The sequence below is a fragment of the Misgurnus anguillicaudatus genome, chromosome 19, assembly GCF_027580225.2.
Source record: "Misgurnus anguillicaudatus chromosome 19, ASM2758022v2, whole genome shotgun sequence".
In the NCBI taxonomy this organism is placed as follows: Eukaryota; Metazoa; Chordata; class Actinopteri; order Cypriniformes; family Cobitidae; genus Misgurnus; species Misgurnus anguillicaudatus.
The window spans coordinates 52600001-52617061 of NC_073355.2; the positions used below are offsets into that span (position 1 = coordinate 52600001).

A 17061-nucleotide genomic window follows, 5' to 3' on the forward strand; every position below is an offset into this window, starting at 1 on the left:
GTCAGTTTCCAATTAGAATCAGCAAAGCTGGTGAGAACACCATACAATTCACACACTGCACTCACAAGAATACTAAAATATCTATAAAAAACTGACATTAGCTGAATTCCTTCATTAAGACTATTAATAAATAATAAAAATGATAAGAATTGAGAATCAAGAGAAACATGTCATAAACTCATCTTCTATAGCTTGCTTGCACCTTGTTCCTAAAATGTACGGTTTGGGCTGTGCTAATTCTAACCTTGAACAGATGGTAAACTAAAATGTAGATAACAAAGAATGTGTCATGTGATTGGTCAGCTAGCATATCCTAATAACTATAAAGTGATTTGATTGGTTGTTGTATGTTTGATACAGGTCGTTTATTGGACATCCTGAGGGGTCGTGGTCAGCGTGGTTTACAGGCCTTCATGGAGTCACTGGAGTTTTATCATCCTGAGCAATACACACAACTGACAGGAGAAAAAGCTACACAACGCTGCTCCATCATACTTGGTGTGTGTGTGTGTGTGTGTGTGTGTGTGTGTGTACCTGGTAATTATCACGTTGTGGTGACCAATTGTCCCCACAAAGATAGGAATACCAGTGTTTTTGTGACCTTGTGGGGACATTTTGACGTCCCCGTGAGGAAACAAGCTTATAAATCAAACAAAATGATGTTTCTTGAAAATGTGAAGTAGTAGAAGGGTTTCTGTGATGGTTGGGGTTAGGGAATGGGGTAGGTTAGGGGAATAGAATATACAGTTTGTACAGTATAAAATGCATTACGTCTATGAAATGTCCCCACAAAACATGGAAACCAGAATGTGTGTGTGTGTGTGTGTGTACAGGTTTGGTTATTTGATGGTCAAATCATCTTTGTCTTTAAATCTAATGGCATGCCATATTTCTCTTAGGCTTAGATAGAAAATGTAATTAACCCGATATAAATTGTGTGTGTTGACCTCACTATGTGTATGCTGTCGATGAAGAGGATTCAGCAGGTTTGACTCAGATTGTTGTTTTGTGTCTCTGTTTGTGTGTCTGTATGTTGTAGATGAAGAGGGTCCAGAAGGTTTGACTCAGTTTCTGCTGGTTGAGGTTCGTAAGTTGCGTGAGCAGTTGCGCAACAGTCATTTGTGTGAACAGCGTTTGTCTCAGCGCTGCCGTATGGCTGAGGAGGAGCGCAGTCAAGCCGAACACAAAGCACAAGAGCTACAACAGGACAGAATACAACTGGAGAGGTGATCACACACACAAACATGTAACCGAGACAGACATGCACAGACACAGACACACACACAAACACACAGTTTTAGGGGATTTTATCATTAGCTCATTAGTGCATTAGTCTTCAACCGGAGGTCCGCGGCCCACAAGCGTGTCCGCCAAATGATGTTTAATTTTTTTTGTTAAAAATGTAAAACATGTACAACATTTTAGAATCAATGTTCCCTGTAAGTGCACAGAGGTTTATTAAAGGTTCTGTGTGCAGTGCAATTTTAGCCTGCAAAAAAAAACGAAATATCTGAAGACTCACGGTACATTCACACGAGGTGTAAGCGTTACTGCTTGATGGAAGGCTTGTCTAGAGCGTGGCCAGCAGCCAATTACAGTGGCTACAAAACATTCTCTGATCTTCCATAAACGTAATTGGCTCTGCCTAGGTTATTTGCATAAGGCCATCTGATTGGCTGACGCATGTGTTGTTGCTTGAAAAGTTGAGAAATGTTCAACTTCTGCCTGCACTGACGCAGTGCCAACGGATCCACAATTCAGTTCGGCAACGCATGACGTCACACATTTAAAGTCAATGGGAAGTGTTAGCGCGTATGCCCCATGTGAACACACCGTAAGGGATATGGCATATGGCGGCCGACATATGTTTTCAATTGTTTCCACTTGAGGCCCCACACTTTTCAAAAACACCAGCAGCTGGCGGGTTTTGTCCGGGCTGAACGCAGACTATGGGTGAAACCCTCAGCTGGTCAATGTCACTTTTCACTTGGCCGTCCAATCACATTGGAGGAGGGGCAGGACAGATATCAACAATCATCCGGCACATCGTTCAACGACTGATAAACAAAACATAAATATCATAGCAACCAATCACAGTTAAATGAAAATGTATTACACAGCAAATACCTTAAAATTACTTAACTAAATCTACTCTAACAATAAAAATAATACACAGAAAATTATGCACGTACAATAAAAATAATTCACAGAAAATTATGCACGTACAACAACAGCATGCATAATATTGTTAATGTACTGTCTTAACATAGTATGGCTTTGTGACAATATGGTGTGTTTCTATTTATAAAGCACTTAGTTCTGGTCCTTGATTCTGATTGGTCAATAGTTCTGCTGATTTACATTGTGCCTAATATGATAAAGCAGCTTCGCATCCCAAACATTACTTTAAATAGCTAGTAAGATGACAATTTTAAGTATCCTATCACTTCCAGACAACAGGTTTAAATGCATGCAAGTAATGGACTGCATTTATATAGCACTTTTAACAGACCTATGGCCATCCAAAGCGCTTTACAATTTGCCTCACATTCTCCCATTCACACACCTATGCAAGGCTTGTTCAAGGACACCTCGACACTTGGTCCGGTGGAGCCGGGGATTGAACCACCAACCTTCCGGTTTGTAGACAACCTACATGAACCACTGAGCCACTGCCGCAAGGTCAAAAAACACTGTAATTTTCTCAAAATATAAATTTAAAATTACCCCATTTCTCAGAGATCCCCAAACGATTCGTGTGAAGCCGTTCAACGACTCAGTCTGCCCCACCTTTGAGTAGCCTACTCTGCTCTGATTGGTCAACTGGTCTTCGCACAGATCACAGATCAGTGGCACAGACCAACAATAGTGCTAACATGTATTGACCTAGTGCTAACATGATTTACTGAGAAGACATTATCGACATCTTTCATCATTAATCGAAGCAATTTAAGCATTTATGTAAGCTAACCGGGTCATGGCAAAACCGTAAGTGAGCATGCGTTAACTGCTTGCTAACGTGACTCTCTGACAGTATATTAAAGTCGCAATGAAATTGAAATGAAAAACTATATATATTTTTTTAATATTGTGGGATTTTTAACAAATGACTTATCTGTGAGCTTCATTATTTTTTTAAAATTCATGTGTGCTCATAATCTTTAATCAAAAATGCAAATCTCCTCCCCTCCTCAAAACGATCTCTCTTCACTTCCGGTCAAAAGTATGGCAGGTGGGCGGGGTCCGGGAGAGGATCGCAGCGATTAGCAATTAGCAATTAGCAACACGACCCAACTTCAAACGATCCAATCAGATCTCGATGGACAAATTCAAATCCAGCCCTGCCTTATTTCATCTCAAAAGCCGTTTCATTCGGATATACGTCACCACGGGGAAAATAAGGCAATCGCTACTTCCGTTTCATGGCGACTTTAAGAGTTTAAACAACGACATCATTCATCATTAATCCAAGCAATAAAAACGACAATAGAAACTAACAATTTTACACTCATTTAAGCATTTATGTAAACTAACCGGGTCATAACAAAACCGTAAGTGTAGCATAAGCTGCTTGCTATCGTGACTCTGACAGTATATAGAGTTTAAACAACGATATCATTCATCATTAATCCAAGCAATAAAAACATTTTACACTCATTTAAGCAAGTATGTAGCTATAATCATACTTACAGGTTGTGGTTAGGAGACGCATGTTGTTCCAAATAAATTAAATGCATGCGGGTGTAATACTTTTACACCTGCAGCCGGCGCATGTTTTCAATAGTTTCCAATGGAAGCTCTGCGTTTTTCAAATAAGCCAGAAGCTAGCGGTTTTCTTCCGCGCTGAAAACTGGCGCTCGGCAGTTTTTCCACGCTCAGTGCTGAGCGTTGAGAGTTGAAAAATATTCAACTTTGGGTGAAAAGCTTCGCTCATCCATGTCAGTTCTCACACGACCGTCCAATCACATTGAAAGAGAGGCGGGACATTACCACAGCAACCAATCGGCTCACAGCTGATGTATCAGAGCTACCAAAGCGCTAGCTGAAGAAAGCTGACACTCAGCTGAAAAACAGCTGGCATTCGGCATTGTCCAGACATTTTATTCAGTTCGCATTTAAAAGTTTTGGTGTGCACAACCCCTAAGGGGTCCCTGCTCCATGCCCCTGATTTAGTGTAAAAGACATTCAATTAATGGAAATGTGTGTGTTTGTGGTTGTGTGTGTGTGGTTGTGTCAGGTTAAGGCAGGATTGGGAGTCTGGTAGTCGTGAGTTGGGTTTACTGAAGGAGAGACTTTTGGATCAGACTGTGAAATACTCACGAGTGTTAGAGGAGCAACGAAAATCTGCAGCTCATGAGAGAGAACTGCTTACTGAGGTACACAAACTCACACAAACTCACACACACACGCACGCACGCACGCACGCACACACACACACACACACACACACACACACACACACACACACAGGGTGTTTATTTGAATCTCATACTGGGCATGGCCATGTGATGTCATTATCAGCTGGAACAGCTCAAAAAGAGATTGCAGGAGGCAGAGAAAACAGGAGCTGGTGTCTCCGCCCCCTCGCTGACCCATCAGGTGAGCCGTGAGGTGTGTGACCACACCCCCAAAGGCCAGGAGGACACACCCCTGCCTTGTGTGACGACCAGAAAATGTATCACAGGAAATCAGGTCAGAATCACATTTTAAAAGTCTCAGGTGTGCTCAGAATGAGTTTGTGTAGTTTCAGCTCAAAATACCCCACAGATGACCGTTCATGTTTTTTCCTATGGTAAATGAAAGGTTGCGATCTCCATATACAGAATATCTCCGACCACGCCCCCTTACCAGAAGAGACAGTCAGCGCTTACTGTTAAAATAGATTTGATTTCTGTAGAGACGACTTCAGCAACAATAACAACACAATGAGCTAACAAACACATTTACAAAAGTGATTTGCAAATATTCACGTGTTACAAAGTGCAACACTTATCTTTGATATGGAGTTGGATCACAAACTGTCACAGACCCATCTTTCAGAATAAACTATTGTGAAAATTAACAATTGTATTGACCTTTTGCAAAGCAATCCAGAGTAAAATCAATTGCTGCTACTGCTGCTTCAGCATAGAGCCCAGTGGCGACCGGTGACTTCTTTTTTTGATGGCGCTCGATGCGAAGTTCGTCACAACATGTATGTAGCTTGTCATGGGTCTGGTTCTTTTATACAATATGTGTTCTGCGCTTTGGGAGATCGTGCGTGCATCGCGTGTCGTGCCAGGGTGAGTGCCTGCTGCAGACGTGTCTAAAGGGTTTATGAAAAGATGCTCACGTTTGCCAGATCTCATGCGTAATCAGAGTATAATGTTAAGGGAGTGTCTTGTGTGTATTTTGTGAACATGAGCGTCTCTTTTATCATGAATAGTTTTGGATGCATGTGCAGCAGGTACTTATTTTGGCAGAACATGTGGTGCCCGCGGGATCTCTCGACACGCAGGACACATATTTTGGAAAAGGGAACCACACACATGACACTCCGAACACTTATTTTGAATTAGCGCCCCTCGGATGAACAGTCACGAGCCGCCACTGGTAGAGACAATGGTGGACCGTGTACAACTCACTTAAACTAATACAAACACACACAAACACACACACACACAGTACGGCAGAGTTTGGCAGCAATTGTAGGTGGGGCTTAAGCAATGTGATGTCGCATTGCTATGAAGATGAGTGTTAAAGTTTACGGGGATTTAAAAAAAGGAGTGTGATCATTTTTGTTATTATAGGGCAGTGTAAAAGTGACTTTTGCATAATGTGTCCCTTTCTAATAGCTGTGATGAGTGTTTCCTCTGATTTACTGTATGTGTGTGTGTGCGTGTGTGTGTGTGTGTGTGTGTGTGTGTTTAGGCTTTGTTGGATATTCTCCAGCAGGATCGGAGAGAAGCCGCTGAGCAGAGACAGGAGTTGTGCAGTACTATTGCTTGTCTGCAGGGGGAGCTGGAGAGCTCAGAGGCTCAGAGAGAAAAGGTGCGTGTGTGTGTATCAAGCGTGCCGCACAAGCCCTGAAAAGTGAAGCCAAAACGTCTTGATTGCCCCCCAGTGACCGGTCCCAGTATAGGTCATAAAGCCCGCCTCCCCATGTTATTCAATGGGACTTGAGATCAACTAAAAAAATTAATTACACTTCAATTCAAGCTGGTTTCTGTCATGTACTGTAGTTTTTATCACGCTGATGTAAATTCAAATGTTTGTTTTTAAAATAGGTGTGATATCGTGTGATATGCGCATTCTACGAGAGCGAGGGCGGGGTTTTGACTTCGCGCCTTCCCTTCCTGCCCACTACTGTGCATGACTGGTCCCAAAATCGCTATTGCGCAGACTCAAGACCCAAGATGTCAGCGCCATATCGGGCAACTGGCGGCTTCACTTTTCACCAATGGAAGAGAGCGAACAGGCGTCGTCCATCTTTTTTACAGTCTATGGTGTGTATATGTCTGTTGTACTTGTGTAGTAAAAAATTACACAGAGAATAAACATTTCACAGGTTCACAAAATCAATCACAGTAGATACAGTGCCCTCCACAATTATTGGCACCCCTGTTTAATATGTGGTCGTGGTCTTCTAAAAATTCTCTAGTAGGGTAGGAAGGGGGGGTTCACCTGCACCCGAAAGGTATATTTTTTTAACCTAGTTTTTTGTAATCCTTAAGGTGTCTAGAAAAGGAATTCTGATGTTCCCCATGCAAATTATTGTCCCATGTGTGATTTTTTTGTATCATCTTTTGTGTCCGTGCTTGATTTTCGGCTGTGAAAAAGGAAAACTTTAAATCAACATAGAATCTGTACAATACATTCTACAGACACAATCAACCCCATTTCCTCTTCGTCTTTGCACGAGGAATTGAAAGATATGAGGATTGTCATGATTAGATGATGTATAATGCATAAAAACTCAAATAATGTAAATAAAATTGTGACATTGGATCACTGGAACTCCTCCCCTATGGACTCTATTGATATATGTCTTCTAACTTTTGTATTTTTACAGTCTGTAAGATGTCTAATAAACAAACGTTGATGATCCACACCTGAAATATTGTCACGTGTGTGTCTTTTCTGACTATATTGGTTGCCTCCCTGGATTTCCAAAAAAAAGCAAAAAGAACATTTACATAATGTCTTTTTCAAACTGGTATATATTTGTAATGCTTCAGGTGTCTGCTAAACATATTCCACATTAAAATATTGTGCCAAGTTTTTTATTTAGATTGGAATGAATTTGAAATAAGTGTGGTCGAAAGTTAATAACTCTGAAGGCCTTCAGAAAGTCCAGACTTACCAAGCCCAAAATACAAAAAAAGCTGTTCGGAGTAATCCAGTGCCACACTGTATCAGTGCCGGCCCATCTTCCCAGCTTCTCTTTTTTTGCAATTGATGCATGCTAATCATCCTCAAAAAAGAGAAGAGTGATATCGATGGTGAGTGTGAAAAATATACTCCTCTACCAAGTTTGAAGCTGCCTTGAAGACATTAAGGAAAAATAAAGTCAACACTGTTATACTATAATAGCTAATTGGCTAGTTGGTGATCATTGCTAATCATGCCCAAGTCAAAGAAACACAAGGAAGAAAATAATAGTGAATCTGAAGAGTTTAATCCTGCTACAAAGAAATCCAAGAGAGATGATGGTGTCAAATAATAATAATTTGTTACATTTATATAGCGCTTTCCGGCAGCACTCAAAGCGATTTACATATGAAAGGGGGATTCTCCTCAAAGACCACCAATGTGCAGTATCCACCTGGATGATGCGACGGCAGCCATATTGCGCCAGAACACCCATCACACACCAGCTTATTATTGGAGAGGAGACAGAGTGATATAGCTAATCAGTATGAGCAGATGATTAGTAGGTCAACGTGTAAGTTTGGCCAGGATGCTGGGGCACACCCCTACTCTTTTTTGAAAGACATCCTGGGATATTTAATGACCACAGAGAGTCAGGACCTTGGTTTAACGTCTCATACGGAGGACCACACTGATGGCCATGTGAAAAAGACTAGTTGGATTCAACCCAGGAAGAGACTGACAACCGGGTTGTTCTGTACTTGCTGTATGCCGCTCAACTGGGGCACAAGGTGGCTGTGGTGAGGACTGCAGACACAGACATTTTCTTCATCCTCATACACCACGCCCAATCCGTCCCGCTGACCATCTACGTCGACATTGGGATCGGAAAGCACTGGCAGATCCTAAATGTCAGCGAACTGGCAGAATGTAAGGGGGCAGACTACTGCACAATACTCGGCCTCTACATCTTTACAGGGAAAGCTTTACAAGTACCTTTAGAGGCAAAGGGAAGGTTGAGTCTCTGAAAAAGCTGCAGAGTAATCCAAGTACCATGCAGCCTTCAAGTGAGTTTTTTCAAGGCAGATATTCTGTAGCATGTAATGGCAATTACAGTTTTTTACAGATGCTAGGACACATTTCTCAATACATAGGTCACTTTTGCAAAACTCTTCACACAGTTCTCCTAACCAACTTTCATATTGGCAAAGCAGTTAATTTCACATTTAAAATGCACTACAACTACCAAAACACTTTATTCAGGTTTCAAATCAACTCATTCTTCCAGAACACTAGCAAATGTTGACAGCCAACAAACACACTTTGTCACCCACAAAACAATGACCTAAAAAACACTAACAACATGTAGCATTATACATTGTTTTCTTGTGTAAAACAAGGACACATCTCTGTTTATAATTCACTGCAATATATGTTACTGGAATGAATCAGACATGATGCAGAATTCTTCAATATATTATGTAGTTTATTTATTTATTTTTTTGCACTGAGTAATTTCAGAATACAAGAATTTGTATACACACCATCCACTGATAAAGATACAATAGTAATGCTAATCTACTCAGACGTCTTATTAGTGGCATCAGAGCGATGGAATGAGAGCGGCCTTTATTTATGCAATGTACGGTTGCTTTGTTATCGCAGTATACCAGAATATTGCTCGTCGACCAGTTTTTTCCCCATAGAAAAGCAGCAACGACTATTGGGATTATGCGCATTGCGAAATTAAGATGACCGAGCACGTATAGGAGATCGCGTTTGGAGCAGTTTTGGCTTTCTGCCAGAGAGGTGGCTATTAAGATTATTCTATCGACTTTTTCCTTTGGCAGAGAAGCTTGGAATTTGACTGAATCTAAATTGATGCCCAAAAATTCGATATATTGGGTTGGTCCTAAGGACTTCTCTTGCGCGATGGGAATTCCCAATTCAGAAAAAACCCTGTGAACTTTTGTAATGTTTTCGGCTGGAATGGCATCGGGAGGAGATATGACAAGAAAGTCATCGAGCAGGTGTATAATGTGAGAAATTGCGTAGTTGTTGGACAGGATCCAACAGATTGCTTCTGACAACATGTCGAAAATTTTTTGACTACTTTTACATCCGAAGGTAAGGCGTACTGAGAAATTAAACTTCCCGTGCCAACGTATCCCGAATAAGTGCCATGAGTCTGGGGAAAGACGCAAATAATTGACTGGAGTCGATAAGTAATTTCTAGATTTTTTATTTGAAGCTTTCATGACGGGGCATATTGTACGGGCATGAGCCCCACCACAATAATTGCATACGTGGAGATATTTGCAGTGTTGTCTTACGCACTTCCCTCTGTTAAAATTCCCACAAACTTGTTGGTTGTTGGAGAATGGATTCTCTGATGATGAGTTAGAGGTTGTGGGGCGAGGGATGTAGCTGGTGGATTTAACTTGCGTTGGTTCTGGGCAGGGTATGATGGCTGGGTTAATTTGTGGGCATGAGGTAGTGGAGTGAGAAACTAACCTGCATACTGCACAGGAAATATTGCGGCAACTGAAAAATACCTTATTATAAAGATCGGGGTCCAGTGCGCCCCAATAGGGGCACTGGTTCCACTGGGCGACGCGAACTGCACATTTAGCCGAAAATAACTTGTTGTATGTGAAAAAATGGGTTCCGCCATAAGACAACGCGAGATCCGTGATTAACGCCAGATAATCATTGAGTTTGCGTCGTCTATGGGGAAAAGCGGTGCAGATTACTTCGGTGTAGCGACCAAATGCAATGGTGAATTCCGAAAATGAAAGGGGACGGGATGAATTGTGAGATGCATTTTTTAACGTTACGGAAAAATCTCCGCAATCTATTTGCCGGTGAGATTCGGCGGGAGGTAATAGAGAGAGGAGAGATGATAAATCAATGTCTGCACCTGTCAGAATCTGCGTTTTGAGGGAGTTAGGCACGGGAGGTGGTTCCAGGGCGGCAGCATTCACTGGGGTAGGTAGGGGGGTTGCTGTGAAAAGAGTGTAGAGAGGTTTGTCTTGTAAAGATGAGTTGGAAGGAAGATAAAGAGGTGCTAAAACCGTTTGCGGAGGCAGCCTCACGCACGGATTAGCGCCTGGGTCTTGGGGAAGCCCGTAGAAAGGAGTAGGAGGAAATTGAGAAAATAGGGGGGGCGTAGCCATTTGCGGAGGCAGCCTCATGCACGGATTGGCCCCTGGAGCTTGGAGAAGCCCGTAGGATGGAAAAGAGGGAGAAGGCCGGTGTAGCAGGCTGATGGTGTTCTGCTTGTGCACCCCCAGCAGGGGCTGCTGGCCATTGGTAGGGAAAAGTAGCAGAAGGAAAAGGTAGAAGAGGCTGAGTTTGAGGGGCTGGCGGAGGCATCCTCATGCCAGCGTCTGCAGCCGGGGAAAAATAAAGAGTTGAGAAACCAAGCCTGCTGTAGCCGATTGGCTCGCTGCAGCGATTGGTTGGGAGGAGGAGGGAGGCAGAGCAGTGTGAGAGACTGCTGAGTCTGGGGCGTGGCCCAGACTCGCTGATGGTCTGTTGCATCTAGGAGCTTGAGGTGAACCGGAACTTGATCTGGAAGAAGATGACGTTAGAAGGAAATGTTGACTTTTGGTTTTACGAGATTTTGTTACCTTTTTTGGGGTAGGTGAATCATTTCCCAAAGAAATATAAAGCTCATAAAGTTGGGCTTTGCTCAACTTGCGAGAGAACTTAACTTCAGAGTTTGTCAGAGCTTGTCTCAAACCCGCGACGGTCCATTTCGAGATGGGAGGGATGGATGGAGAAGCTGAGGCATATGTGTCACGGTAGGAAATCCAATGTTTCCTCCGTGTCATGTTTTGTGTTTGTGTTTGTACTCACGTTGTGTCCATGTGCTCATTTGATTAAGTGTTGTCACCTGTGTAGTGATTACTCGCTCCAGCTGATCCTCATCACCCTGCAGCTACATATACTCACCCAGTTCTCTTCCTGTTGTCAGATCCTCATTTCATGTTGCTGATTACCACTTGGATTATCGTCTCTCGTCGTCGTGTTGGATTTGTGTTCGTGTTGTCGTCTCCGTGTGAGTGTTTGGTTGTTCCTGGTTATATCCACTGGCCATCATCACACTCTTCACCGACTTCACGATTCAACACTCTTCACGCCACCGTAGACCTTCGATCACCATTGCCAACATCCTGGACTCAGTCATTCATTCTGTTATTTCACTGTATTTACCATCATTCTTAATAAATCTGTGTTGATCGCCTGCGCTTGCTTCCTCCACATTATTGTATCGTTACAGAAGGATCTGACCATCATGGAAGCAGCAGGCGATCGCTCCCCATCTCATCTAGAAGAGTTTTTACAGAGAGCTGTAGGTCGTATGGATCGCCAGGACAAGGCGATAGATGAGATGGGTCGAGCCTTTCAAGCAATGGTGACGAAGGTTTCCGAGCTCGCCCTTCAGGCTCAACAACAACATCTACCGTCACCCACTGCGCCCCCCACGCCACCCACACCGCCGATCGCCACCGGGGGTATTCCCCAGTCCGAACCACGCCTTCCGATTCCGGAGAAGTATGCGGGTGAGCCGAAATTTTGTCGATCATTTCTCTCTCATTGTTCTTTGCATTTCGCATTGCAGCCCCGCACGTTCACCACCGAGAGGCTGCCCTCTGGGGGACGGCGGTGTGGGAGAACCACGACAGCTGCTGTGCTTCGTTCCACGCCCTCTCGGAGGAGATGAAACGGGTCTTCGATCGCTCCGTCGCCGGGAGGGAGGCGGCCAGACTGTTAGCGGACCTGCGTCAGGAGGAGAGGTCCGTGTCCGATTATTCCATCGAGTTCCGCACCCTGGCGGCGGAGTGTAAGTGGAACGAAGAGGCGCAGTGGGATCATTTCCTGCATGGGTTGGCTGACCGCATCCAACAGGAGATTCGAGCTGTGGAACTTCCCTCTTCACTCAATGGTTTAATCGATCTCACTATCCGGATTGACAACCGGCTAGACCAGGCCGCCAGACCGAGGGGGAGAACCACTCGCACAACCAGTCCAGAGGTTCAGCATCAGCGGCCAGAGGTTGCGGTCAGCCCACCTGGAGATCTGGAACCCATGCAGGTGGGGCGAGCTCGGCTCTCCCGGGAGGAGAGGATCAGGCGGAGATCCCTTGGACTGTGTTTATACTGTGGCAGCCCAGAACATCACATCCAGCGCTGCCCAGTAAAAGATCAAGCCCGATAGTAAATCTGAGGCTACTATCGGGTGGGATCTCTGCCAGGAAGACCTCATCTACATCGACACTCCTTCCGGTGAGACTACGGTGGTCCACCAACACACTGGATCAGCACGCTTTGGTGGATTCTGGGGCCGAGGGTAGTTTCATGGACTTCAACTACGCACGTAAAATCAAGATTCCTCTCACCTCCCTCAAACACCCCATTGCACCTTTTGCACTTGATGGACACAAGCTTCCAGTCATCACCCAGACCACCATTCCTGTTTCACTCATCACATCTGGTAATCATACGGAGAAGATTTCATTCCTCATCACAGACTCACCTCAGACTCCCATTGTTCTCGGTCACACTTGGCTCCATAAACACAACCCCAGGATTGATTGGCGTCTCGGATCTGTGGTTAGCTGGAGCGAGGAGTGTCATTTGTCTTGTCTTTTGTCTGCTGGTGTTAATGTTTCTGAGTCTGTGTTTCAGGGGGAAGCAGTGGATTTGACTAACGTGCCCGCGGAGTACCACGACCTGAAGGAGGTGTTCAGTAAGTCGCGGGCTGATTCTCTTCCTCCTCATCGTCCCTATGACTGTGCGATAGAGTTATTGCCAGGTACCTCTCCGCCTAAGGGCAAGTTATATTCCTTGTCTATTCCAGAGACGGCGGCCATGGAGAAATATATATCCAGTTCTCTAGCAACGGGGTTCATTCGCCCTTCCTCTTCTCCAGCGGGGGCGGGGTTCTTTTTTGTGGGAAAGAAGGACGGATCCTTGCGACCTTGTATTGACTACCGAGGGTTGAACAACATAACGGTAAAGAATACTTATCCTTTGCCGCTTATGTCTTCAGCTTTTGAGAGGTTGCAGGGAGCGGCCGTTTTCACTAAATTGGACTTACGTAACGCTTATCATTTGGTCCGCATTAGGGAGGGGGACGAATGGAAGACTGCTTTTAACACCCCTCGTGGCCATTTTGAGTACTGCGTGATGCCTTTCGGGCTATCTAACTCGCCGGCAGTCTTCCAAGCACTCGTTAATGACGTGTTGCGAGACATGGTCGATCAGTTCATATATGTTTACCTGGATGACATATTGATTTTTTCTTCGTCTCTCCAGGAACACGTGCAACACGTACGACGAGTGCTTCTGCGGTTGCTAGAGAATGGATTGTTTGTCAAGGCGGAGAAATGAGTTTTTCATGCACAGTCTGTTTCTTTTCTAGGACACATCATTTCGACTGAGGGTGTTCGCATGGATCCTGAGAAGGTTAAGGCTGTGGTAGATTGGCCATCCCCAGAGTCTCGCAAGGCCCTGCAGAGATTTCTGGGGTTCGCCAATTTTTATCGGCGTTTCATTCGCAATTTCAGCCAACTAGCCGCACCTCTGACCGCTTTGACCTCCCCTAGTTCAGCTCCTATTCTTGTCACCCCTGATCGCTCACGTCAATTCATAGTGGAGGTCGACGCGTCAGAGGTGGGGGTAGGAGCAGTGTTATCCCAGCGCGCATCCTCAGACGGAAAGGTTCATCCTTGCGCGTATTATTCTCATCGTTTATCTCCTGCGGAAGTTAACTATGACATTGGCAATCGGGAGTTGTTGGCCGTCAAATTGGCACTGGAAGAGTGGCGTCACTGGCTTGAAGGGTCGGGTGTACCTTTCATTGTATGGACGGACCATAAGAATCTCGAATACATTAGAACTGCTAAAAGACTTAACTCCAGGCAGGCTCGGTGGGCATTGTTTTTCGGTCATCTCGATTTTACACTTTCTTACCGGCCGGGTTCCAAAAACATCAAACCCGATGCTTTATCCCGTCTTTTTGAGCGTTCCGATCGTACTGCTACTCCCGAGCCCATTTTACCGGAGACCATCATTATCTCCGCGCTCAGATGGGAGGTCGAATCGAAGGTGTTGACTGCCTTAGAAGGGGTAACGCCCCCGGCTCGTTGCCCACCGAACCGTTTATTTGTGCCGGAGGGGTTACGGTCAGACGTTCTCCAGTGGGGTCATTGTTCCAGTGTTGCTTGTCACCCAGGGGTTAGTAGGACTAAATTTCTAGTCAAGCAACGATTTTGGTGGCCTGGTATGGCTCGCGATGTCCACGACTTCGTCTTGGCTTGCTCGGTCTGTGCTGTTGGTAAGACTTCCAATCGACCTCCAGATGGGTTACTCTTACCGCTGTCTGTCCCTTCGAGACCCTGGTCCCACATCTCGCTAGATTTTATTACCGCCCTCCCACCCTCCAAGGGTAATACGGTGATTTTAACCGTAGTGGACCGGTTCTCGAAGGCGGCTCATTTCATCCCCTTGCCCAAATTGCCATCAGCCAAGGAAACAGCGGTAACTGTCATTGACCACGTCTTCCGTATACATGGCCTTCCGACAGACGTGGTTTCTGACAGGGGTCCCCAATTTGTGTCCAAATTTTGGCGAGAATTTTGTAAGTTGTTAGGGGCCACTGTTAGTCTTTCATCCGGGTTCCATCCCCAGAGCAATGGTCAAACCGAGCGAGCCAATCAGGATGTCGAAAGGGCATTGCGGTGTTTGGCCTCCAACAATCCTTCATCCTGGTGTCAACAACTCTCAATTGTGGAGTACGCACACAATTCTCTGCCAGTGTCATCTACGGGCATGTCTCCATTTAAGTGTAGTTTAGGGTACCAACCACCTAATTTTGTTAGTACTGAATCCGAGGTGTCGGTCCCCTCCGCAAACGCACTAGTCCAGAGGTGTCACCGCACCTGGACCAGAGCTCGTAGAGCTCTGCTCCAGGCAAGGTCGCGCACCAAGGCTAAGGCCGATCGCCACCGGTCGAAGCCTCCCCGTTACGTCGTCGGTCAAAGAGTGTGGCTTTCAACCCAGAATATTCCGATGCGTTCCGTTTCGAATAAGCTTGCTCCCAAATTTATTGGCCCGTTTTCTGTTACCAAAATCATTAATCCGGTAACAGTGCGTCTTAGCCTTCCACCGGCGTACAGGAGGGTTCATCCCGTGTTCCATGTGTCCAAAATTAAACCGGTGATTTTTTCCCGTCTTAATCCGCCTGCCCCGGTTCCCCCCCCGCCTCGTATCGTTAATGGGGAGACCACGTATTCGGTTAATCGTATTCTGGACTCTAGACGGAGGGGACGCGGTTTTCAGTACTTGGTGGATTGGGAAGGTTACGGTCCGGAGGAGAGAAGGTGGGTTCCTGCTCAGGACATACTGGATCACCGCCTTATTGATGATTACAATCTACAGGTAAAGCAGGCTGGGAACGCCAAGGGGCGTTCCTAGGGCAGGGGGTACTGTCACGGTAGGAAATCCAATGTTTCCTCCGTGTTATGTTTTGTGTTTGTGTTTGTACTCACGTTGTGTCCATGTGCTCATTTGATTAAGTGTTGTCACCTGTGTAGTGATTACTCGCTCCAGCTGATCCTCATCACCCTGCAGCTACATATACTCACCCAGTTCTCTTCCTGTTGTCAGATCCTCATTTCATGTTGCTGATTACCACTTGGATTATCGTCTCTCGTCGTCGTGTTGGATTTGTGTTCGTGTTGTCGTCTCCGTGTGAGTGTTTGGTTGTTCCTGGTTATATCCACTGGCCATCATCACACTCTTCACCGACTTCACGATTCAACACTCTTCACGCCACCGTAGACCTTCGATCACCATTGCCAACATCCTGGACTCAGTCATTCATTCTGTTATTTCACTGTATTTACCATCATTCTTAATAAATCTGTGTTGATCGCCTGCGCTTGCTTCCTCCACATTATTGTATCGTTACAATATGAAGATGTTGGAGATTGTAAAGGCTGTCTAGAAGGTGGAGGTGAACGGAGATTGCGCTGTGTAGGAGTGCGGGTGGTGGGCCTTTTGGACTTCCGGCCGTGTGCCGAGACGTGTGGTTCGGCAGAAGATCCGGGTTGGCTCGGGAGTTCCTTAGAGCCGGTCGGAGGAATTGCCTTGGAGCCAGCTGCTTGTTTTGAGCCGGTGGCTTGCAGTGGAGCGTAGAACTCGTCGTCAGAAGGGTAAAGCTCGACTTCAGACATGTTGGCAGTTCGAAGCAGTATAACCGAAAACAATCTCAATAGACTGAGGTAGGTAGGATGTCTGTATATGTAGTGTTTGGCTGATTACCAAATTAGATGCACCTGTGCTTGATTAGTTAATTATCTGATCGTGTTCCTCCCGAACCTTGTTAATAAAACATCATTTATGTTCTTTAAACTTTTTTTCTTGGAAAACTGAAAATATATCGCTTGACATTAAACTTTGATTTATGCTATTTATACTATTATAGCAACATTACACACTAACTAGAGTTTAAAAAATGGGATCATGAAAAGCGGGACCTTTAAGACAAGTTACAGCACTTCAAAAACCTGCCTGGAATGTGAGTAATCATGCCGGATGCTTGTTAAATATTAACATCAGCCCACACGACACAATACAATGAGTCTCTCTCACTTTAATTGTGACTCAAGATACAGAAACTAATTCATGTATTACATTATGA

General features: G+C 44.9%; 1 protein-coding gene across 2 annotated transcripts in view; it reads left to right on the plus strand.

Annotated features, from left to right (window-relative positions):
- The window catches only part of LOC141351232 (caspase recruitment domain-containing protein 10), a 9796-nt gene extending 2706 nt beyond the window's left edge, over positions 1-7090 (plus strand). Inside the window, exons 2-8 of one of the 2 annotated variants that reach the window (XM_073857857.1) lie at positions 1-30; positions 361-498; positions 1040-1226; positions 4238-4376; positions 4522-4692; positions 5935-6030; positions 6267-7090. The exon at positions 1-30 is cut by the window's left edge and continues 189 nt beyond it. In XM_073857857.1, the coding sequence (XP_073713958.1) occupies positions 1-30; positions 361-498; positions 1040-1226; positions 4238-4376; positions 4522-4692; positions 5935-6030; positions 6267-6272 (767 nt within the window). In that variant the 3' untranslated portion in view covers positions 6273-7090. Of the gene's footprint in view, positions 31-360; positions 499-1039; positions 1227-4237; positions 4377-4521; positions 4693-5910; positions 6031-6266 lie in introns of both variants that reach the window. The other variant, XM_073857856.1, reaches the window with a different exon arrangement.
- Positions 7091-17061: the final 9971 nt, after the last annotated feature.